Source organism: Anabrus simplex, chromosome 1 (assembly GCF_040414725.1).
Source record: "Anabrus simplex isolate iqAnaSimp1 chromosome 1, ASM4041472v1, whole genome shotgun sequence".
NCBI classification, from domain to species: Eukaryota; Metazoa; Arthropoda; class Insecta; order Orthoptera; family Tettigoniidae; genus Anabrus; species Anabrus simplex.
The window spans coordinates 1,108,198,497-1,108,225,557 of NC_090265.1; the positions used below are offsets into that span (position 1 = coordinate 1,108,198,497).

Sequence of the window (27,061 nt, forward strand, 5' to 3'; positions counted from 1 at the left end):
TCAAAAGTACAAGGAAAGGTAAGGGACGGGATCTAGTGTTTTAAGTAGAATCCGTATCAATAGAACGTGATTTCCCTTTTTAAAAATGCTTCATGTATCGACTGCGATTCAAGCCTGGGCCGTCCTGTTGAGAAGATAGAACCATTGGGACTGAGTTATCACGCCTGCCAATTACAAAGTTACCCGCACTTTTGATGGTGCCATTTGAGGTTCCAATTAGTCTCTGGGCATTTGACAAGATATACAGGCCCACCTATCGAACTTAGGCACGCATCCGCGATTGTCTTGCTACTGTAAGAATAAAAAAAAAACGTTTTTCATAACTTACCGAGAATGCACTTAGTGTTGGCTTCTCAGTGACAAAACGGCTCCTCTTCAAAAAAAGTTACTTATATGGCACAAAATGAGGAACTAACGTGCAGCTCACAATCCCGTCACAGTCTTCCCAACGCTGAAACTTAAACACAGCACATCTCTCAACCACAGTACAACCCGAGGATTCCTAGGACATTGTTGTTTCCTGGAACCGATATGCAATAGCTGACATGATGTTGTAAGCTTGCAAATGTTTCTGGATGTGGCCCCCGTTATCTTGGTGGTCACATTCCGGCCCCCTACTGAGTAATCCCTTGCTAATTGCCCCTTTCTTCATGTCTTGACATTATTGTCGACACACGGTTACATTCTCAATAGTGAGACCTCTACAGGGAAATATCCCTGCGCATCACAACCTTAATTGTCTTCCTTTCATTCAAGCAGTATAAATATGGAGAATTATATATGGCCCTATTGAGCCTTACTAGTAGATTCTTTATCGCTACGTTAACTTAACATTTCGGCGTAAGTTTTTAAGTTGTTGGTACCGTACGTAAAACAACGGCTGATCCTCGCTCTAGTTTCAGGAAATATTTGGGGGGTGGGGCCAGCTCCCCTGCCCCCCCCCCTGGCTACGCCAGTGCATCCAAACGTAAATAACTTCCTCACAAATAGCATCAAGTTTGTACTAATACAGACCTTTACTGCTGGCATGTAATAGATATCTGTCATGCTGTAGGTTATTAGCTTCTAGTTGTATTTTAAAATATGTTGCTATCTAACCAACTGATTTGTAAGTTTCTTCTTATGTATTAGAGAGACAGAGATATGTGTAATTATAATTAAGAAATTATTTGTTGATAACGTTTTCCTTACTTCTTAGGAAAAGTTTGGTGCTTCACTGAATTTTCGGTCATACGGTTTCACGAGTATGGTGCAGATGGCAGCTGAACTACCTGAAGTTTTCCATGTGCTGAGACCTTATGGCAATGATTTTATGCTATTGGATGCCCGAAAACCGATACCTACTCGTTTTACTAATCACGACTTATTCAATCCAGAATATGGTGAGACACGTTAAATTCTGTTTGACTAATAATGCTTTATTTGCTATTTTGCTTTCTAATAGTTTCGTCCTCTTATTTTGCAGACAAGCATCACAACTATCCAGATAATGTGACTGTTCCTCATTTTATACAGAAAAATATAATGAGGTTATTGAGAGAGTATCCTGGTGGGCTGAGGGAAGACCTCTTTCTTTCTAAGTATGAGGTGAGGCTAGTGATCTAAATTCTTAGTCGAAAGTGTTTATTTTTAATGGTTCTAACTATGCAATTGTGTGGTAGTGAACTTATTTTTCTGTATATGGAGTATATTATTATATTATACTTGAGAAAAAGGTGTTAAAAAATATTTTTAACTGTTTTAAATGTGAAGATTATATGACTAGAGCCTTACTGATCAACTCGAGGCAATTGTGAAACTTAAAGGAATGAAAAGAATGCAGAAACAAGTAAGAATAGATGAACTGATAGTGTGCAAAGAGGAGGGGGATGAACGTAAAAACGCAAAAGAACAAGGACAAACACGCAACTCTACTTCATATACGCACATGAACTCTTTCCTCGTTAATCCTACTTCTTCAGATCTATTTATCTTAGCTTTTGACAAGGTTGTCATGTTTCCTAAGTTCAAATTCTACAAAGAGGTGGGCTTCCATGGATTTTGGGCATACTGCCGGTCACCTCACTGCAAAACCTTTCAGGTGAGGTGGTGTAATTCAGATTCTTCTGAAAGCACTATGCATCATCATATACGGTATGTCTGCTAGCAACTGTTTTTGTTACAGGTACGCACCGTGTTACATTCAGAATATTCTGAGAAGTTTCTGTCTATTGAAATGTGTGAATATTGAATGGCGAGTTGGAGGTTAAGCAATATAAAGAATTTAGTCTGATTATGTTATAAGTAGCCTACACTTTATCAAGAAGTCAAATTAGCTACGTATCCTATGTAAGTCACATTGTTTCCAAAATGATATTTCTCCCCTTTTTTTTAGGTCTGCTGCTCAGTAATTTACAGTATGCACTGGTAAATTAAGTGGGAACTTTCAAGTAATATTGTTCATTGAATCAAGTATAATAGGTAAATTAATTATGCTAATTGAATTTTGCAAATACTGATGCTGTGAGCAATGATCCTCTCCCACGGGACAACAGCCCCGAAGGGCCATGACCTACTAAGCGAGCGCTGCTCAGCCCGAAAGCTTGCAGATTACGAGGTGTCATGTGGTCGGCACGACAAATCCTCTGGGCTGTTATTCCTCGCTTTCTAGACCGGGGCCACTATCTCACCATCAGATAGCTCCACAATTGTAATCACATAGGCTGAGTGGACCTCAAACCAGCCCTCAGATTCAGGTAAAAATCCCTGACCTGGCTGGGAATCAAACCCAGGGCCTCCAGGTAAGAAGCAGGCATGCTACCCCTACATCCCGGGGCCAGCTGTGAGCAGTGATGGGACAGTGAAAAGTGGCTCTACCTTATTCAGGGTCCGGCAAAAAGATTGATGTTTTTAGACTGGCTGTAGCTTCAGCTAGGAAAGATGCATGCTGACAGGATAGGATGGGATGAACTCCACTCTCCATACCGTTTTATTTGTGATGTGCTGTGAAATGCTGCACATCGAGAGTTTGCTGTGTTGACATTTTCAAAGACAGGAGAGTCTGTAACTGTTACGCAGCGAAGATTCCGGCACCATTTCATTGCTGGTCGACATGGACGAGTTCCCAACAGCAAACGTTCATCATCCCTCACGCTGCTGCTGTGCACACATCTAGGCCTTCAATGCCAATTTAAAGCCATATATTCCCTGGACATGTCATTTCCTGCCATAGTGATGTTCCATGGCCTGCTCGTTCGCCCGATCTCAGCGTGTGTGCCTATTTTCTTTTGGACTGCGTTAAAAGGAAAGTTTATGCGGTCAAACCCCATATGACGAATGATCTCAAGGAATCGATCATTAATGATCTGCATTTAGGTCTGTCGCCCAGGTGGCAGATTCCATATCAGTTGTTTACCTAGCTTTTTCTTAAACATTTTCAAAGAACTTGGGAATTTATAAAACATTTCCCTTGATAATTTATTCCAATCCCTTACTCCTTGTCCTATAAATGAATATTTGCCCCAATTTTTTCTCTTGAATTCTGACTTTATCTTCATACTAGGGCAGTGTTGCCAACTTAGGCGGATTTTCCGCTGGCGGAATTAGAAGACTGTCGGCGGAGAAATATATAATTTAGCGGACAGCAGATTTTTTGGCAGAATTCTAGATTTATTATCGCGGAATTTAGTGTTTTATCCATTTATTGCTATTTAAAAATTTGTACTCCAGTCTGTCTCCGAGCTATTCCGTATTTCTAGTCAGGAGCTAGCAGTCACATGAGGAAAACATGTTATTCGGATTTGATGTTATGAGATCATGGTATCATAAAATTGTAATGCGTGGGGAAAGGTTACTTATCTCTTAGTTGACGAATGACGACAGATAATGAAACTGTGAGAGAGTAGCATTTATATTTATGCTATGAAGGAAGACCGTTTAATGAACTGGCCTGTTCTGTGTGTGGCTCTTGAGGTAGGGGATTCATGTAGTTTGCACCCGGCACTAAAACGCCAACAAATTTTAGCTTGCCGGCTCGCAGGCAGGGGGTTAATCCCAGTGAAACAGATCAGGTGAATGCAGATATTTACTACTATTATTATTATTATTATTATTATTATTATTATTATTATTATTATTATTATTATTATTATTGCTCATTATTTGAGATCGGCTTTCTTGGCAGAATTTTAGCGGATGTTTAGTAGTATTTAGTGGATGTTGAAAATATAAGTTGGCAACACTGTACTAGGGTCTTTCCTACTTTTAAAAGCTTCACTCAAGCTTATCCGTCAGCTTATGTCATTCCATGCCAACTCTCCACTGACAGCTCTAAACATGATATGGATATAGATTCCCTAAGGAAACTTGAATTATTTGTCCTGAATGCGTAAATTTATAATACCAATATAATGGGTCTGTTATTGAACATTCTAAATTTTCAGGCTAACTCATTCCTGTTGCCAGTGTTTTGCCCCATTGTGCTAATTTGGGATCATCAGTTGGTAAATAGCACACCTACCAAGACACATGGCTAGTGCATACCGTGGAGGCTACAGGAATAAATTAGCCTGAAAATTGTTAATGTCCAATAATGGACCCGTTATATTGGTAATAGCTCCCATTTTCACACCAGGCAAATGCTGGGGCTGTACTTTAATTAAAGCCACAGCCGCTTCCTTCCCACTCCTAGGCCTTCCCTGTCCCATCATCGCCATAAGACCTTTCTTTGTCAGTGCGATATAAAGAAGGAAAAACAAAAAACATACCACATACTGAGCATCTCTTCTTCTTACTCCCGAATCTTGGCAGTCCAAAGTTTGCAACATCCTCGTAACACTACTCCTTTGTCAGAAACCACCTAGAACAAACCGTGCTGCGATCCCTGAGCCCTTCCCACGACCAGGTACGGCACAGCCATAAATTCCCAACAGTCAGATGTAATCTCAGGGTATCTCATCAAATAAGAAAAATATTTAATTTTTCTTGTAGGTTAGGCTTTACGTGAATTCAGAGAAAAACGTAGGGGCCATACGCGATAATCATCGATGAACGGCTCCATCCTATCGCATAGAAGTGTAAATTCATCACTGACCTCAATATTCTAACGCAAATCGCATAATCAACACCTTAAAAACTAAGTTAATCTACTTACAACTACTAAAAATTATCACTCACTGTATTATAAAATAATGAGGAAAACATTTTTATTATTATAAGGAAAACTCAAAAGAACGGAGAACTCGTATCATTATGAACTTCTGCAATCGTTGCTTAAAATTAATAATAATTCGTGAAATTCAAAATTTAAGTCAGCGCTGGCTTACTAATGAAATAATATATTATGAATTCAATATTTCTGAAATGAACTCAAAATATCTATAATCATCCTTGAAAAATTAAACCAGTCATTCACATGCATCACTGTATCAAATTACATTATAATTAAAAAAAAATTGAATTCCTCCTTATTTATAAATTTTTTAAAATCATGAAATCTGGATTCGTTTAATGTAGAATATCATTCCGAAGAACTGTGTTGTGATGACTAACGTGCTAAGGTTTCCATCCCTATTGCCTCTTAAATCACGGCTCCTAATCTACTATCTTCTCATTTAAAATTTTAGCATGAATTATAAAACAACACTCAAAATATAAAATAATCTATCTCACTATTCTATCTAAATAATTCTTAATTTATTGTTATTCGACTCAATATGCATTCCTTCGTTAAATTTATCTCTAATATATCATATGTGTAAGTAATTCAACAGGTATCTGCGTTACGATATCTCGTTACTATGTATATACGTCACTTCTATTATCTTAACATACCTTACACTTCACATATGTTACGAGAATACATCACAAAATTCATATATCTTAATATTAACAGCTGTATTCGACACTACATCACTTAAAGAAGCAAGTATAAATAACCACCTAATCGATACTTTATTAATTCCTCAGGCAAAATTGAATAAAATTAAAACTTACAGGACATGTTTCGACCACTTAGTGGTCCTCTTCAGCTGTATAAATAAAGAACTGAAAAGAAAAACATTATGACAATAAGCACAAATAAAAGATTTCAAGTTAACTTCATCTCATGTAACAAGTTCCTTCGACATCAAGGACATGTACACGAACATTCCTATTAAAACACCATTGTGATTATAAAGACGAATTTATTAATTCACAAACGTATCAGTATACCTGAAATAGAAAACTTCATTACTATCTTGGAATTCGTTTTGAACCACAATTTCTTCTCTTTTAATAATAAAATATATCAGCAAGATGGACTTCCAATGGGAGCGCCGGCTTCTGGAATTTTAGCTAACATTTACCTCGACTTTTTGGAACACACTCAGATAGTAGGTCACATTAAAGGACTCGATCTCTGGCTTCGATATGTTGATGATACCTATGCCATAATTAACAAGGAAATAAATGATAGTCACAGTATCCTTAATACTTTGAATAATTTAGACCCAAACATAAAATTTACAGCTGAAGAAGAAGAGAAAGGCATACTCAATTTTCTGGATATCCAAACAATTCGTAAAGACAACCATTTCCAATTTAAAATATACAGGAAACCCACTTTTATCCCGACTACAATCAAAAGTGATTCTTTACATCCCATCTCGCAAAAGAAATCAGCTTATAGTTTCGTCAACAGAGCCTTTGAAATTCCGCTAACAGAAACAGACAGAAAAAAGGAACTTTCTTTCATTCGTCAACAGGCTCTACATAATGGTTTCAATTTGAAATTCATCAATAAAATCATCACTAAATGCAAATACCAACAACAAATTAAACTTAAACAGCATTCAGAAAAAGAAAAAGGATATGTAAAATTCACCTTTAATAACCCGAAGAAGGAACTTTCTTTCATTCGTCAACAGGCTCTACATAATGGTTTCAATTTGAAATTCATCAATAAAATCACCACTAAATGCAAATACCAACAACAAATTAAACTTAAACAGCATTCAGAAAAAGAAAAAGGATATGTAAAATTCACCTTTAATAACCCGAAGATTTACGAAATCACCAACTTATTCAAGAAACACAATACCAAGGTAGCCTTCTCTACAAACAACAACACGAAACATAGATTCTTTAGTCATAATAAAGCTAATAAACTTAAAGATGACGAATTCCAGGAATCGGGTATTTATAAGCTGACTTGTGCTCAATGTAAAAAGCTTACGTGGGACAATCTGGAAGGAACTTCTCAATTAGATATCATGAACACGTCAATGCTGAAAGATACAAAAGATTCTCTGCCATGGGATCCCATATGAAAGAGTCCAACCACAAATTCACCAATATAAAACAGGACCTTCAAATTATCTGTATGATTAATAAAGGTAATCTTATGAACAACCTGGAAAACATCCACATCGTTCTTGATAAATTGGAAAACGGTGAAGAGAATCTCAACGAAAACGAGCATAAAAACATCTTATATGAGAATATTAGCAAATACTTAGAATGGGTAGACATGAAACAGACTAGACGAACAAGAGATATAATCAAACACGACATCGCAGAAGCACAGCCCAATCTCCCTCCTCCCTCACATATTATTTTAGATGACGATAAAACTCTACTTCCCTTCTCTCCAGAGCTTTCCATGAACTGTCAAACTGTATCACATCGTTACTTCACCAGGTCGCGCTCAAAGACAGACCCTCTAGACAGCGCAGAATAAACATCTCTTCCAAACAAGAACGAGAGGCTAGATGACCTATTCTGATGACCTCCATTTTTATCAAAGGAGTCTCCAAAGAACTTTTATTTGTGCTTATTGTCATAATTTTTTCTTTTCAGTTCTTATTTATACAGCTGAAGAGGACCACTAAGTGGTCGAAACATGTCCTGTAAGTTTTAATTTTATTCAATTTTGCCTGAGGCATTAATAAAGTATCGATTAGGTGGTTATTTATACTTACTTCTTGATTAAACATCGATACGGTCATGAAATGGACAACTTGTAATACTACATCACCTCTCAAATCTCAACTATATACGAACATTCACCATCCATACCTTATTTCATGTCACTCCCGCGGTGTATTTCTTTCCCTGTGCTTGCATCGTCTAACTGATCCAGTATCATTCATATTTAGCATCTACCATCCATATATATGTCTCATAATTACCACAACACACATTATCATACTCAAATCAATTCATATATCTTCTTACTACCTTATACAACCTTCAATTAATTCCATTTCATCTTTCTCAATATCTATTCTCATCATTCATAATCTCCTTCATAATAATTGCAACTATCGAGACATAACATTCTTCTGTACGTAAATACTCCTTTACATTGATCAATTCTCCTCCAAAATTACGATGCTTAACCTTAAATACTGCGTTTGTGCATTTAACAACATTACCCCATTTATGCCCAAATTATTTTTGTCTTCCGACATTGATAACTTGTATATATAAACACTTAATATGACCCATTATTCATGTACAAATGAACAAAACCATATTTACTTGTCTAGAACCCATATAAACACATGGGTCGTTAACGACCCGCTAAGCACTTGCTCGGGAAACAAGGAGAGAATATTCTGAACAATTTATTTCTACAGACTTACAGTTCACTTACCTTTAGAAATGAGTGTTAAAATGACACAAAGAGCAATAGTTGTCATTGTTCTGTTTAATTATAATAATATTTCGTACCCAAAACACGTAACTTCAGATTCCATAACTGACAGTGGAACTGAAACTCACTCATGGTAATTTACAAAACATCTGTCATGAAGGGGAACATTACGCCTCGCACAGGCCTTCACTGTTTTATTGCGACAAATCTTGCATCGGCGCCTAGGTTGTTGACTTATCAGCAGGTGCCCTCAATGGTCCTTCCTCTGGCGTTCCTTGATAATGTCAAGCGATGTAAGTCGACCTCTTCCCTTAGGAGCTGTCCCATATTTGTAGAGAATTGCCTTGGTTGCTTCCCGACGGAAAGTTAGGGCATCAAGAGACATACCGTAGCACCTGCTAAGAATCCAGGCATTGTTCATGCATAAATCGAGCAACCAAAACAAAATAGGAATGTACCATTTTTTGCCACAAATTGAAATTCGCAAATCTGACACGTTATGGTTCATGAGATCAACTCCACCCATGCTTTGGTTGTACTTACGGAAAACATTTGGCTGTTTGACTTTTATTTTCCCCTGTTGGCTGACTGAGTATCTTGTGACCTCTTGAATGGGAGCTACGTCGAACTGATTTGACATAATGTTCACTACACCATTGTATTTCCAAGACACAACTATCACACAGTGCTCTTTATCAAAACAAGATTCAAAGTAACCACGCTCTTTCTTTTCAATGACAGGCTTACCAGAAATAGGGCACTTTAGCATTCTGTTGCTTCTGAGAGTTCCTGTAGCATGATGGCCTTTTTCAGAGATTCTACATGGAAGCTTAGCTGACGTGAAAAAGTTGTCGAAATAGAAAGCAAAAGCAGTTCCAGGAAATACTTCAGAAAGAATATTCACAAATGTCATCACTACTGCTTCACATAATCCCACTCCTTTCTCCCTCTTTTCTCCTCCTTTATATCCTTGGTAAATGTCAGCCTGGAGACAGCAGCCTGTCCGCTGAGCGGCTACCCAGCCTTTGAAGCCGAAACGAATTGGTTTGCCGCGGATGAATTGCTTACACCTGTGGCGCCCGAAATATGGTATCATAGACTCATCAATAGATACTTTGTCTTCATTGCGAGCATTTATAAGAAATGACTTGTTTAGATGATATATAAAATTCCTCAGTTTACCCATTTTGTCACCTGACAGGAGATCTAAATTATCACAAACATGAAGAAATCTGAATATTTCCTCAAACCTGTTCCTACGCATGCTGTTCTGAACAAGTTTGTTTCTAACGTCATCTGAATTCTCCCAAAACATCCTTCTTCGTGGTAGGGGTACATACCCGCTCAGAAATATTATGCCGAGAAAAGAGTACATCTCTTCCAACGATACTTGAAACTGTGGATTATTGGTGTAAGAGGCATAACCAACGGTATATTTCAATATTTGAAGAACTGTATTTTCATTGAGAAATGCTTCCAAAAAGTCTATAGGCTGTGATTGGATTGTAAAATTCCTTTTACCTGGATGACAAACATTGGACGAAGAAGAGGGTGGGAATTTCATACCACCTATTTTCCAATTGAAAGAGTAGGATTTAGCTGTCCCATTAGAACAATTTGTATCCAAGTCACTACCGTCAACCTGTTCATTTTCCGGAAGTGGTTCAGGTTCATCACTGAATTCGGGAGCAAGTTCTGAATTGAAGTTACTGTTTATTGGTACCTGCATCACTAACTCTGCTGGAGCTTGAAGCTGAGCACGATTTAGTCTGTCAGGATCTGAACAATCTTCATCACCAGAGTCAGCATCTGTTTCTTCTCCATCTTCAGGCGGCCCAATAAAGATATCAACACCTGAGTCAGGGATATCTGAAGTATCAGCCACTTCGAGCTCATCCAGAATTTCAGCAACTGTCAGTTGCTGTACTCTGCAATAAATTACAGAGCAATTAGGAATACTAAGACTACTTACGTAAGGTTTAAACTGAACATATGGTCATTATAGAGTAAATGGGAAAGTCAGTGCTAGTTCTCAGGTAACTGCGCAGCGGGTCGTTAGCAACCCACACTAGGTTTCATTGAAAATACCGAAAATTCTAAGCAAGTTACGCGGATATCAAGTTATGTATGTTATTGAAGTTTTAAATAGTAAATAATGCAATGAGTAATCTGCCATTGAGAATAGTTATCAATTCTACTTACATTCTTCTCCTGCGTGCAGAGGGCTGACAATCCATCTTTCTTCTGTCGACTTCAGATCAAGAATAACGCCAACAATGAATCAAATTCCCGCCTAAACGTGTGACGAAATATATAATGGTTAACTTAATCGATCTTACAAGTGTCAATAATGTGATAGCTTAAAGAAGGATAGCATAATGTGATGGGTCGAAAACGACCCACCTGGGCATAAATGGGTTACTTTACAAGGAATAACTCGACTATATGTTTCACTTCTCACATGCGATCCACTTGTGACGTAATCTTTGACTGAATGGTTTCGCGAGATTCATAGTTATTATTCTCCATATGATCATCCTTGCAATCAGCTATTAGCTAACTTTTCTTTCTACTCGTATTCTCAACTACTTCGTAGATCCACTTGTTCATAAATAGTCACACTTCACGATATATCTAATTATTCACTAACTTAATATAGTATTAGCAGCTTAAATGTAACGCACTTCACTGTTTCACTTGCACACTTAAGTATTTCACACTTAGAATACTCTATTCTAATGCATATGCCTAGCTAAATTAACACATTGCTGACCGGATGCTTGAGCTTGTCACTTACCCTTCGGACTGGACATTTTTTCTACTAAGTATACTAGGCTGCACTTGATTATAAAAATGTACATAAATATTAAACCAGTCAAGATTTTATCTTTAAAGTTCGTATGAGTACTCGCCAATGCCCCTAGTAGTACTTCAATATATCTAAGATAAGCAAGCAAATGCGTGTTAATTCAACAACACTACATTAATGTTTACATTGTTGTCGTCAGAGTAACTTGAATAAATAAGCACGCTAGGTAAATTACGGCGTGTAGAGGCTTGAATATCACTTCCACTATGACTCTCACATTCAGTTTCCACTAATTCATTATCACTATAGCCATTTGAATGATCATCGGCTTATAATTCTTATCATCATCAGCTAACACCGTATTCCGCGGGCGCTCCATCTTGTCATTGACTGAACCGGCAGAAAGAAAGTCGATGTTTCGAAAATAAATCGAATAAAAGAGGCCGTGAATAAAAGAAAAGTGGCAGATATACATCTACGATTTATTCTACTCAATGTGCAAGTCCGAAATAGTTCAATATATGGTCAAGAGATGTCGCAGGAAGACCAAAAACATTGTCGTGAATAAAACAGAGATTTCTCGGGGCCCGTCACCTACCGCTGGCGAGCGCACTACGAGATTTCTCGGGGCTCGTCACCCATGTGTTAAGAATTATATTACTTATTGTAAACACTTAGCTTGTCTTTCATCATATCAGCCGTCCTTCTCTTACGCCGTCGACTGATGGGAGACTACCACGAACATCTCTACATGTTCTAACCATGAATTATTATCAATTAAGGTTCTGATTTTAAGGAGTTTCCCCTGGTTGTTTTAGTTTAAAATTCAAGACTCGGTACATACAGTATTAAAAAGTAATGGTATGGTCATTGTATATTATCAATCACATTTCTATATTTATAAGAAAGAAGAACATACCGTATTATAAGTTAATGAAATGTACATTGTATAATATCAACCATATTTTTATATTTAGAAGAAAGAATCACTTCTTCCCCTTTAAAGACTAATGCCGCAACAAACTATTTCATCAATATGGACGACGACTTGTTCATTGTTTTAATTCTTCACTGAAGAGCATTTTAACTTCATTATCACCTTTAGTGTTCTCATTATTTTGTATGTACCAGTATTTGTATTTGATATACGATTTTTAAGCTGAAGATGGAATGAAACATTTCCTTACAATACAGTATTTAGCTAGAATTTAAGCTGACATATTTTTATATATGCATAAAAGCTAACTATAAAAATAAAACTGTATTGGATGGTGGGGAAAATCCTTTGACCTTTGTTGTTCAAGCCAGTATGGGATAAAAAATGAGATTGATAAGTTGCATCTTCATAGCGCTGCGCATTGATTGCGGTTCCATGCTCGAGGAAGTCAACAAGCAGACAGGCCCTGCATCTAAGGAGGAGGTCACATATAAATTATAAACATAAGTTTTCCACCCTTGATAAGGAGGATGTCATTATGACTTTACTGGAACTTGTGTGAACAACTTTGGATTTCTTTGGCAGGGGAGAATTGAGATGTTTCCATTGTTGGGTTTGCCATTAGCTCTTGGGCTCGAAATGGTGGCACCACATTTCGTCCCCTATGACGATACCAGACAGAAACCCATACTCTTCCTCGTGGTGCTGCTGCAGTTGACTCGAACCTAACGTCATTCTGTCAGTCTTTTGCCTCTCCATCAGTTTATGTGGAAATGCAAGTGATCTTTGATAATGGCATGCACAGAGCCATGGCTAATGCTGACCTGAATGCAAATTTCTTCCAGCGTGATTCATTGGTTTACTCCGATAAGGCCATCAATCCGCCTTACACATCAGGAGTAATGGTTAGATGGGCCTGTCCAGGGCGCCCATCGTCTTGCAGTGACATGTGCCCTTCTCAGAATCTCGTATGCCAGTCATGCACACTTGTCATGGATATGCAGTGTTCGCCATACACAGCAGACGTGCGACGATGAGCTTTGCGTACTTCAGCACCCTCAGCCACCAGAAAACGAACCACACTTCTTTGCTTACCTGCTTACCTACATTTCTACAGCTGGATGAACACACTAGACCAGTGCCGGGCTGAGTGGCTCAGATGGTTAAGGCGCTGGCCTTCTAACCCCAACTTGGCAGGTTCGATCCTGGCTCAGTCCGGTGGTATTTGAAGGTGCTCAAATACGACAGCCCGGTGTCGGAAGATTTACTGGCACTTAAAAGAACTCCTGCGGGACTAAATTCTGGCACCTCGGTGTCTCCGAAGACCGTAAAAGTAGTTAGTGGGACGTAAAGCAAATACCATTATTATTATTATTATTATTATTATTATTATTATTATTATTATTATTATTATTATTATTATTATTATTATTATTATTATTATCATTATTATTATTATCATCATCATTATTATTATTATTATTCACTAGACCAGTCCGTGCACCAATAAAGAGATAACCAAACACTGCATGCACCTGTGAGTTATATGACAAGTAATAAATCTCATTGTAGACCATATTGGACGTCAGATTATAAACATTAAAATAAGAATAATAATTTACACCACCTTTCCAATACATATCTTTCGTTATATTTAGGATATAAACATTACAACTGATGTAAGTTAGGACATGTTTCGCTTAACTGTCGTAAGCATCATCAGCCAAAATAAATCTTAGCCTAAAGTTAGGTCAGGGCCCCGAACCTAGTGTCTTTAAAATATATGGTACCCTAATATTCGACATTTACATGATAGAAAATCAAATAGGCTATTATAGATATAATAGGCTATTTCGACATGGCTAAGAGAAAACCACACAATCGTGTTCACAGAGGTAAAAAATATGAAGTACAACATAGAGCTGGGAGTGAAGTAATTAACATATAGGATATCATTGCTATCAATCAATCAATCAATCAATCAATCAATAAGAATTTTCATACATAAAAATGATTATTTTTCTGTTCATTGGAATGAAGAAGGTAATTAGAATGGTTAACTAATTAAATCTCATTCTTGCATAGACACGCGAGTCAGGTACGAGAAATCACATTTTGTGGTTGACTTGGAGTAGTAACACTTCAACGGGATTGATCACGCCAGAAGCTGCTTATGGGTAGAGGCCAATATCCAGTTCCTAAAAAATATTGGTTAAAGCCGAAAACTGGTGTCCCCATTTTTACTGGGAGCTCAAGATCATACATGGAGAAAATAAGACGCAATGAGTCTGAAAAATGGAAAGAGAAAAAAAAGATGTACTCAGTGCCTTGAAAATAGTGTTCAAAAAAGAGAGTCTAAGGCCGCTTACCTCTTATGTTGGAAGAGCATTGACTGGTTACCTTAGCCGCTCGAGGGGGTCTGGTAAACGTCTGCCCGTTGCTATGTGTGTTGTATCGATGCGCTTGCACGGGCAGAGAGCGAGTCAGGACGGGAGGGATAGGTGCAACAATGAGAGCGCTAGAAGTTGGCGGCGGAGTTGTATTATGGGGATATTTAAAGCTTTATAATTGAAAATTTTTGTGAAATTATTATGGTTTATATCAAAATTAGTAAGTAACTTGGGGACTTGTTCAATTAACGGGCTATTGTTCTCAGAGACATCATTCAAATTATTATTATTATTATTATTATTATTATTAAAATGTTGATCTAAAAAATGTAAGTATTCTACAATCTGGTCATTAAGCTGCTTTTATTTACATATTTAATAATGTGGAGGTCTTGATCAGCTATAGAATAATTGTGGCCGGAATTCCTCATGGTTGGTCAAAGCAGAGTATTTTTTATGCTTTAAGGCGTTATAATGTTCCAAGTATCTAGTTCTAAAACTACGGCCTGTTTGCCCGATATAAGAAAATTCACACTGGGGGCATTTAAGTCTGATACCAGAGATAGAAAATTTTTCTTCCGTGCCGCTGTAACTAGATCCCAATCATCCCCAACTATGTTACTACCTATTCCTTCTTGCCTTGCGTTGTTGGTACCTACGTAGAAAATTACCACAGTCTCCTCACCATCCTCCCTCCCTTCTACTTTCCTCAATATCTACCTTAACCTGGTTAAATACACTACCCTGATTCCTTTTCTTCTATATACTGTACTTCCCTCACATGCCTGACAATTGAGTCACCCATGACCAGAGCCTCAATCCCACCCTCATTAGATCCACTCCTGGTCTCCCTTAAATTCCCTGATACCTTCAGAACTCATTTCCTTCTCCCTTCTTTACCACCCTCTTCCTATCCTGTGCTCTGTGTTTCCTACCGGTCCCTTTTCTCTTTCCCCGCCCCACCTCTGTTACACTTCCCTAATCCCTATCTTCCCTCCGCTGATCTCCCTGCAGTGACTCACACTGATACCTCTTCTGGGCCTACTCCCTGAGGAAAACCCTTAACCATCATTGTCCATGGCCTTAAGACATTAGCCCACCTGTTTTCCACATTGTCTCCCCTTCCTTCCCCTCTCTCTCACCTACCTACCATATCCTGTTCTTTGATTGAGAGAGACCTGTCTTCATTTCTGTCCTCCATTTATAAGTATAACTCCCTCAAACTCGCTATCTCTTCCCTCATCCTCCTTAGTTCCCTCTCACAACCACAATCCTTACACCTGCCTCCCTCAGCCGTTCTTTTATCTCTTCAAAGAAATGTGAAAAAAGGTGGAAATATCAGAAGTAAAAGAGCATGTTCTTTTTTTTTTTCAATTTGCTTAACACTGCACTAATAATAATAATAATAATCATAATCGTATGGCCTCAGCTACCGTGTGCAGACATTTCAATTTGACGCCATCTGGCTGTCTGCTCGTCAATTTCGACGTTCCGTTTTACTCTAGGCCCCCACTAGATGGCAGACAGAGTAAACTGGATCTCTCTTGGTCATCTGTGGCTGAGATTTTAATGAATTTTTGTCGGGTAAACACCAAATGTGTCGCCAGAGATCTTTTACATGCCGACATCGTACGACATGGAGTGTCGAATGGACCTTTTTCCGCCCTTCAAAAATCCGACTACCTCTGCCGGGTTTGAACCCGCTATCTTGGGATCTGGAGGCCGACACTACCACTGATCCACAGAGGCAGCTACACTGCACTGACACAGATTGATTTTATGGTGACGATGGGATAGGAAAGGGCTAGGAGTGGGAAGGAAGCGGCCATGGCCCTATCAAGATTCAGCCTCAATATTGACCTGGTTTGAAAATGGGAAACCGCGGAAAACCATCTTCAGGACTGCTGACAGTGGGTTCGAACCCACTACTATCTACTGTATACAAACTCACAGCTGTGTGCCCCTAACTGCATAAGGAAAGCAATTCGCTACAAAATTTTGGCAATACCAGAAGATATCGTACAGTGGCAACTTCAGAAGCAGACCCAAGGAGTGTGTGAGAAACAATGGACATAATTTCGAGGGTATTATTTCCAAAACTTAATCGTTGTCCCAAGACTTTTCTTCCTGGTGATTATTAAATGACAGTAATGTTCATTTTCAATGAATGAAATACTATGGTCGTCCAGCGAGAAGTCACGTGAATGCGGGGTAAGAGGTACAAGGCGTAAGCATGGCTTCCGCGCATGCGCCCACCTCATATCTCAAGGCCCTGAAACAGTAAACATCTGTTCCATCTGTGGTTACTCTTGCAAATTGAGGTGCTGTCGTGAAGTTTCAAAGGGGTAGAGCAATTGTGCCTTAGTTACACATTTATTGAAAGAGAGAGATTTACTAAAGAATTAAATCATCCATCCTCCAATGAGGGTGGACATTCAGATCCGGAATACAGTCAGATTACAGACAGGACGAATAGAAATGCATACTGTGACAGCTTCTGCTGGTTGATATGTTCCTACACTACGCGGCGCTGGTGTAGATAGGTGATCAGCTGTCTCTGAAAATGAGAATTGATGTGACTTTATTCGGAATTTATCGTTTAAATAAATGATTTAAAACAGTGTGTTAATTTAATAAAATTCTTCCGGGCTGTTATGCCGTGGTCCACTCCTCTCGCTTCTCCCAGACGTTTCGACTACTGCTGCGGTAGTCATCTTCTGTGGCGTCGTGTAGATACGCTCTCCTGTATCCCGCTGGCGACTGCAAACGTTGTTTGTGAAGCAGCTGTATTTATATGTAAGTGTGTGGCCTCCAATTGGCTCGCGCTGTGCAAACCGACATCTGATTGACTATCTGAAAGCACGACCTCCGATTGGGTCGCGCCGAGCAGCTTGACGTTTGGTTGGCTATCTAAGCACGCGACCTCTGATTGGTTCGCGCCGGGCATGGATTCTGACTGGGTCGCTCCGAGAAGTCTGTCGTCTGATTGGATCTTGGAGTGCACGACCTCCGATTGGGTCGTGCCGAGCAATGGAACCTCTGGTTGGTTGACTGTAATGTCCCTGATCTTAGTAAACTTCGGCCGTACGTTATATAAAGGGGTGTACCAGGCCTTGCTGAGTTTCATTCCTTCCTCCTTTCTATTAAAGTTATCGGGATGTTTATGTATTTCGATTGCTTCCCTGTAGAGACGGGCGTGAAAGTGGGATGTTGTGGCCAGTATGTCAGTATCCTCGTAACGGATCTCATGATTTCCGTCAAGCAGTGCATGCTCCGCTACAGCTGATTTGTCGTATTGCCCCAAGCGACAATTCCTTTTGTGCTCCGTCAGGCGAGTATTGACACTTCTGCCAGTCGTGCCAATATAAACAGCTCCACAGCTGCACGGTATCCTATAGACCCCAGTAGATGTTAAAGGGTCACGTGGATCTTTGGCAGAACGTAACATGTTTCGTAGCTGTTGGGTCGGCTGAAAAATGGTTTTTACTTCGTGACGTTCAAGGAGCCTTCCAATACGATCCGTGACGTCCCGTATATATTGCAAATAAGCGATACCTTTCTTCCTGGGTTCTTCTCGCTTACTATTCGCTGGCTGTCTTCTGGGGTGGAGTGCTCTCCTGACCTCTTGTACCGTGTAGCCATTGGTTTGTAAGGCTAGATCAAGATGCCGTAGTTCCTTCTCGATGTACTCTGGTTCACAGACACGAAGGGCGCGATCCACCAAAGTCTTCATCATGGCGCGCTTCTGCCCAGGATGGTGATTCGAATTTTTGTTTAAATATCGGTCTGTGTGTGTTGGTTTTCGGTATACTTGATGCCCTAGGGATCCATCATTCTTCCTCTTCACCAGCACGTCCAGGAAAGCTAATTCTCCATCCTTTTCCTTCTCCACAGTGAATTGTATACGAGGATGAATACTGTTCAGATGTGTAAGAAAACCGTCAAGTGCCTCCTCTCCATGTCCCCATATTACAAAAGTGTCATCAACAAAGCGGAACCAACAGCTGGGTTTATTTACAGCAGTCTGCAGGGCTTCCTCTTCAAAGAACTCCATATAAAAATTAGCAATAACAGGGCTAAGTGGGCTTCCCATGGCAACACCGTCTGTCTGTTCATAAAATTCATGTTTCCATTGGAAAAATGTCGTCGTAAGTACATGTTCAAATAAAACTATTGTCTCCTCTGCAAAGAGATGTTGAATATGTTCAAGAGTATCCTTGATTGGTACCATAGTGAACAGCGAGACGACGTCAAAACTAACAAGTATATCCCCCGGTTGGACTCGTAAGTGTCGCAATCTGTTTATGAAATGGGCCGAGTCTCTGATGTGGGAGTCCTTAGTCCCTACGTAAGGTTTCAGTAAATTGCTTAAATATTTTGCGACTTCATAAGTTGGAGAGCCAATGGTACTAACGATGGGACGAAGAGGGACGTCTGGCTTATGGACCTTAGGAAGACCATATAGTCTTGGACACAAGGCTTCTGATTTCTTCAGCTTCTTCTGTTCTTCTGGTGAAATAGAAGATTTCTTAATCAGAGTATTGGTCTTGCGCAGGATACTCAGTCGGGTCACGGGGAAGTTTTTTGTAGATCGATGGATCAAGAAGTTCTTTGATCTTATGTTCATAATCCACGGTGTTCAAGATAACAGTAGCATTACCTTTGTCAGCTGCTAATATGATAATACTTTCGTCGGCTTTTAAATTCTTTAGAGCAAGCCCCTCCTTCTTGCTAAGATTACGTTTTGGTAACTTGGCCTTGCAGAGTATCTTGGAACAGTCGTGACGTATTTCTTCGGAAACCACTGGCGGCAACTGACGTATTCCTGATTCTATGTTGGAAATAATATCTTCTATTGGGATGGTCGCCGGTGTAACAGCAAAATTGCCTCCTTTTGCAAGAACAGTAGTTTCATCTTCTGTTAAACAACGGTTAGATAAATTAACGACTGTCCGGGCAGTGTCCACTCTGTCGATCGGATCCCTCGTCCTCATATTGCCACTTACGCGTTCGTACTTTTTCTTCTGCCGTAGCGTATCCTTCTTCTCCTGATGTTCCATGGTGTTGTAAGTAATCCTGTCAATTCGGTCCCAGTCACTCCAGTGCATCGAGTTGCCTGTCGTCAAATGTAGTGATAAAAGCCGTTCATCATTGAGGGCCAGTTCTTTACGAGTAAAATGAATACGTTCCCTAAGAAGGGCTTGTTCAGTCCTGTTATAAATTCTGTGTGCCGAAGGAGTTGAAAAAAAAGTCTCTTCTGTCGAAGAAATTGTGGAATAACACATGTGTCGCGGCAGCGGAGTAAAAATGTAAGAGAGCACAGTAGATGGGATTTCTTCTTGCGAAGCGTTTCAAATTGACGACTTAAACGATAAATATCCTCCCCGTAGAGGTGGGTCATTAAAGTATGAAGGCTTTCACGGCCGGTGTCAATATAATAAGTATACCGAAAACAAACACACACAGACCAATATTTAAACAAAAATTCGAATCACCATCCTGGGCAGAAGCGCGCCATGATGAAGACTTTAGTGGATCGCGCCCTTCGTGTCTGTGAACCAGAGTACATCAAGAAGGAACTACGGCATCTTGATCTAGCCTTACAAACCAATGGCTACACGGTACAAGAGGTCAGGAGAGCACTCCACCCCAGAAGACAGCCAGCGAATAGTAAGCGAGAAGAACCCAGGAAGAAAGGTATCGCTTATTTGCCGTGTATACGGGACGTCACGGATCGTATTGGAAGGCTCCTTGAACGTCACGAAGTAAAAACCATTTTTCAGCCGACCCAACAGCTACGAAACATGTTACGTTCTGCCAAAGATCCACGTGACCCTTTAACATCTACTGGGGTCTATAGGATACCGTGCAGCTGTGGAGCTGTTTATATTGGCACGACTGGCAGAAGTGTCAATACTCACCTGACGGAGCACAAAAGGAATTGTCGCTTGGGGCAATACGACAAATCAGCTGTAGCGGAGCATGCATTGCTTGACGGAAATCATGAGATCTGTTACGAGGATACTGACATACTGGCCACAACATCCCACTTTCACGCCCGTCTCTACAGGGAAGCAATCGAAATACATAAACATCCCGATAACTTTAATAGAAAGGAGGAAGGAATGAAACTCAGCAAGGCCTGGTACACCCCTTTATATAACGTACGGCCGAAGTTTACTAAGATCAGGGACATTACAGTCAACCAACCAGAGGTTCCATTGCTCGGCACGACCCAATCGGAGGTCGTGCACTCAGAGATCCAATCAGACGACAGACTTCTCGGAGCGACCCAGTCAGAATCCATGCCCGGCGCGAACCAATCAGAGGTCGCGTGCTTAGATAGCCAACCAAACGTCAAGCTGCTCGGCGCGACCCAATCGGAGGTCGTGCTTTCAGATAGTCAATCAGATGTCGGTTTGCACAGCGCGAGCCAATTGGAGGCCACACACTTACATATAAATACAGCTGCTTCACAAACAACGTTTGCAGTCGCCAGCGGGATACAGGAGAGCGTATCTACACGACGCCACAGAAGATGACTACCGCAGCAGTAGTCGAAACGTCTGGGAGAAGCGAGAGGAGTGGACCACGGCATAACAGCCCGGAAGAATTTTATTATATTGACACCGGCCGTGAAAGCCTTCATACTTTAATGACCCACCTCTACGGGGAGGATATTTATCGTTTAAGTCGTCAATTTGAAACGCTTCGCAAGAAGAAATCCCATCTACTGTGCTCTCTTACATTTTTACTCCGCTGCCGCGACACATGTGTTATTCCACAATTTCTTCGACAGAAGAGACTTTTTTTTTTCAACTCCTTCGGCACACAGAATCTATAACAGGACTGAACAAGCCCTTCTTAGGGAACGTATTCATTTTACTCGTAAAGAACTGGCCCTCAATGATGAACGGCTTTTATCACTACATTTGACGACAGGCAACTCGATGCACTGGAGTGACTGGGACCGAATTGACAGGATTACTTACAACACCATGGAACATCAGGAGAAGAAGGATACGCTACGGCAGAAGAAAAAGTACGAACGCGTAAGTGGCAATATGAGGACGAGGGATCCGATCGACAGAGTGGACACTGCCCGGACAGTCGTTAATTTATCTAACCGTTGTTTAACAGAAGATGAAACTACTGTTCTTGCAAAAGGAGGCAATTTTGCTGTTACACCGGCGACCATTCCAATAGAAGATATTATTTCCAACATAGAATCAGGAATACGTCAGTTGCCGCCAGTGGTTTCCGAAGAAATACGTCACGACTGTTCCAAGATACTCTGCAAGGCCAAGTTACCAAAACGTAATCTTAGCAAGAAGGAGGGGCTTGCTCTAAAGAATTTAAAAGCCGACGAAAGTATTATCATATTAGCAGCTGACAAAGGTAATGCTACTGTTATCTTGAACACCGTGGATTATGAACATAAGATCAAAGAACTTCTTGATCCATCGATCTACAAAAAACTTCCCCGTGACCCGACTATGAGTATCCTGCGCAAGACCAATACTCTGATTAAGAAATCTTCTATTTCACCAGAAGAACAGAAGAAGCTGAAGAAATCAGAAGCCTTGTGTCCAAGACTATATGGTCTTCCTAAGGTCCATAAGCCAGACGTCCCTCTTCGTCCCATCGTTAGTACCATTGGCTCTCCAACTTATGAAGTCGCAAAATATTTAAGCAATTTACTGAAACCTTACGTAGGGACTAAGGACTCGCACATCAGAGACTCGGCCCATTTCATAAACAGATTGCGACACTTACGAGTCCAACCGGGGGATATACTTGTTAGTTTTGACGTCGTCTCGCTGTTCACTATGGTACCAATCAAGGATACTCTTGAACATATTCAACATCTCTTTGCAGAGGAGACAATAGTTTTATTTGAACATGTACTTACGACGACATTTTTCCAATGGAAACATGAATTTTATGAACAGACAGACGGTGTTGCCATGGGAAGCCCTGCAGACTGCTGTAAATAAACCCAGCTGTTGGTTCCGCTTTGTTGATGACACTTTTGTAATATGGGGACATGGAGAGGAGGCACTTGACGGTTTTCTTACACATCTGAACAGTATTCATCCTCGTATACAATTCACTGTGGAGAAGGAAAAGGATGGAGAATTAGCTTTCCTGGACGTGCTGGTGAAGAGGAAGAATGATGGATCCCTAGGGCATCAAGTATACCGAAAACCAACACACACAGACCGATATTTAAACAAAAATTCGAATCACCATCCTGGGCAGAAGCGCGCCATGATGAAGACTTTGGTGGATCGCGCCCTTCGTGTCTGTGAACCAGAGTACATCGAGAAGGAACTACGGCATCTTGATCTAGCCTTACAAACCAATGGCTACACGGTACAAGAGGTCAGGAGAGCACTCCACCCCAGAAGACAGCCAGCGAATAGTAAGCGAGAAGAACCCAGGAAGAAAGGTATCGCTTATTTGCCGTATATACGGGACGTCACGGATCGTATTGGAAGGCTCCTTGAACGTCACGAAGTAAAAACCATTTTTCAGCCGACCCAACAGCTACGAAACATGTTACGTTCTGCCAAAGATCCACGTGACCCTTTAACATCTACTGGGGTCTATAGGATACCGTGCAGCTGTGGAGCTGTTTATATTGGCACGACTGGCAGAAGTGTCAATACTCGCCTGACGGAGCACAAAAGGAATTGTCGCTTGGGGCAATACGACAAATCAGCTGTAGCGGAGCATGCACTGCTTGACGGAAATCATGAGATCCGTTACGAGGATACTGACATACTGGCCACAACATCCCACTTTCACGCCCGTCTCTACAGGGAAGCAATCGAAATACATAAACATCCCGATAACTTTAATAGAAAGGAGGAAGGAATGAAACTCAGCAAGGCCTGGTACACCCCTTTATATAACGTACGGCCGAAGTTTACTAAGATCAGGGACATTACAGTCAACCAACCAGAGGTTCCATTGCTCGGCACGACCCAATCGGAGGTCGTGCACTCCAAGATCCAATCAGACGACAGACTTCTCGGAGCGACCCAGTCAGAATCCATGCCCGGCGCGAACCAATCAGAGGTCGCGTGCTTAGATAGCCAACCAAACGTCAAGCTGCTCGGCGCGACCCAATCGGAGGTCGTGCTTTCAGATAGTCAATCAGATGTCGGTTTGCACAGCGCGAGCCAATTGGAGGCCACACACTTACATATAAATACAGCTGCTTCACAAACAACGTTTGCAGTCGCCAGCGGGATACAGGAGAGCGTATCTACACGACGCCACAGAAGATGACTACCGCAGCAGTAGTCGAAACGTCTGGGAGAAGCGAGAGGAGTGGACCACGGCATAACAGCCCGGAAGAATTTTATTATATTGACACCGGCCGTGAAAGCCTTCATACTTTAGTGTGTTAATTATCGTGATGTTTTAGGACTGTGTATTCTGTTTACTGACCGATGACTGTGTTTATATGCGTTCTGTGTATCGTTCAAATTAAGATATAGTGCTCCTTGTTTTGAAAGTAATAAGTGAAAAATACATAGGAAATATTTTGCATTTAGTAATGATTTAATGACATTCCTTCTGAAATTCGTTCGCCAGTATCTTAACGAATATTTCAAACGTGTATGTGTCTATAAAGCTAAGTGATCTTTCATTAATTGAGCCCGAAATCAAACTCAGTTGCAATTATCAATTATCACCTTAAAAAACCATGTTCAACTGTTAGTGTACATGCTACATAATATAAACATATTATAACTCTGCAGGCACCCACATGATTGTTACGTACTGGTATGGCATACACATTTAATTCCTACATAACTACTTAAAAATATATTAACATGCTTAGCTTAATGAATCTTGCCAGCACTTCATCCCATCAGTTAGTTTACTAGACACCTTTGACATTTTGCGGGTATGTTTTGTGGTCATACGAGCATGCATTTCTTTCCTTACTTCTTTTATTCGTAAATAAAATTGGCATCGTATTGTAATGGAAAATTAATTTTGGTACCAACTCCTGAGCAATGTTCAGTACAGCACCCAGGTCCATGAGAAACAGTAATTGGAGGTAAACTATCCAGGCATTCTTGAAATATTTCTCCCCATAATGCTTCTTGTACACTAAAATTTCTCACAACTTCCTCTACATGAGAAAACATAAATAATTAATTTGATGGGTAAATGTGATAGTTGGGTGAGTTACTATATTCTGGTATACTTGTTAGGACTGAAAACAGACTGCCTTTTGCTTCCTCTGTATTAAATAAAATGGAGTATGGTTTTTAGTACTTGGAGTGTCCGAGGACAAGTTGGCTCGCAAGATGCAGGTATTTTGATTTGTCGCCCGTAGGCGACCTGCATGTCGTGATGAGTATGAAAAGATAACGCATACACCCAGCCCTCGTGACAGCGAAATTAACCAATTCTGGTTAATTCCCTACTCGGAATCGAATCCGGGACCACTTTGACCAAAGGCCAGCACGCTAACTATTTATCCATGGAGCCGGACTCCTCTGTATTGTTTTGCAGAGAACCAATATATGCTGTGAAATCTGTCACTTTGCTTGCATGTTCAACAATATCCCCACAGAAGTGATGAATAACATTCATTTTTCAACTGGTGAAAGGAACCCTATTTGTTCATCTTCCCAACTTGATAGTAGTGGCTGATCAAATGTAAGTTTGCTGTAATTTTTACCTGAGCTGTACTTATGATTTTGGCATTCTCTTTGACAACAGCTTTTGCTATGGCTCTAATCTGACTGAAAAATTATGTTAAGGGTGCTATTACTTAAAGGCAAATCTTGATGTGGGATAGCCTTCGATCACTTTGAAAATAGAGTGGGATATTTTGGGTGTGAAGAAAATGCCGTTTTTCATTCAAATGTTTATCCTAACCCGACTTGCAACCCACGACATAGCAAGTTGTCAAATTCACATGCATTAGTAAATTGATGCATATGACAAAGTATACGTCCTACTTCTCAAATGCTTGATCTTTTTCACTTTTCAGTTCACGAAAAGTTAACACCAGATATTTTGCACATATAAAACTACCGAAAAAGGACCACAAACTGTTTACAAACTTCCACATTAAGCCGACAAAAAGCACGCGTACTTGGACTTTTATCGATGGCCGTGCTGAACGTGGCGGAGAACATGCACACCATGTCTGTTAACATGTGATACAGAGGGAGTCATCACACTATTCATTTCTATTCGTTCTGGTTTTGATGGAATTTAAAATATCAAAAAATGGAAATTTAATTGTTAATGCTTTTTTTTTTTCAGGGTCAGTGGGGAGGAATGTTAATCACGTTCTCAGGTATAAATGGAAATGAATGATTTGTAGAGAGTCCTGCAATATCTGTATTACTATTTTTTCTAATTCAGAGAAGGGAACTTTCATATTTTGTAGGAAGGTCGAATGTCTGACTAAGGAGGGGTGCCTGTTGCTCCGAATTGCAGGCCTCTGATAATCCACCAATTGTTAGTTATTTTATACTTTGCTGACAGGTAAGGCAAGCATAGAACATATATATATCTTGCTTTTCAAGGTCCACATACCAAGCCTGATTTGAGTCTCCTTCAAAGCGAATGGTGGGATCTAAGACCATTGCTTTTCTGTCCTTTCTGTTGATGGCTATGATGTCAGCCCTCCGATTAGAGTCATTGGTAGAGATGCAGTGAACCTCCTTGTGCACCTCCCTTTCACGCTGTCTCAAGGCTTGAGCAGTTGACGTTCTTACATCTTCACTGCGTTTATATACTCAGAAGAGGACAGAGATGATTTATGAGTCCTCCAGGAGTTTGCTTTTGGGCAGTTTGAATGTGACACTACTCCCTTTCCTTTTTGTGGTTAGTGGCACCATGACTGAAAGAATCAATTTCTCATTTCACGTAGTTTTCTTCCATCAGTCTTTGGGGGAAGACATTATTTTAGCACATGAAGTCTGTGGAGTGCCATATCTTGTTCTTCAGTTAACTTACTTACGTATAGTAGATGAACGTCCTGAATATCGAGTAAGCGAGTACAAATGTTGCTGTATATTGGCTCCCCATTCTGCGCACATTATTCCCATTCCTCTGACCTTTCTGGCATTATACAGCATTGAATTTGGAGTAGCCTATCATCTGGCAGCATCATTAATTCTTTTACAGAACTTTTTATAATTTTCTCAAGATCTTTAAGAAAGGCATTTGATAGTTGTCACAGGGATAGAGGATAGATTAAACCCAGCCAAACAAACTCGTTAATAATCTTGATCTTTTGCTCTGGTTTTAGAAGGTTATTTTTT

At 40.2% G+C, this 27,061-nt stretch overlaps 1 protein-coding gene across 2 annotated transcripts in view; it reads left to right on the forward strand.

The window, feature by feature from the left end:
* The window catches only part of LOC136858067 (uncharacterized), a 579,094-nt gene that overhangs the window by 147,310 nt on the left and 404,723 nt on the right, over positions 1-27,061 (forward strand). For both annotated transcript variants that reach the window (XM_067137317.2, XM_067137318.2), the window contains exons 8-9: positions 1,199-1,382; positions 1,466-1,587. In XM_067137317.2, the coding sequence (XP_066993418.2) occupies positions 1,199-1,382; positions 1,466-1,587 (306 nt within the window). The remainder of the gene's footprint in view (positions 1-1,198; positions 1,383-1,465; positions 1,588-27,061) is intronic.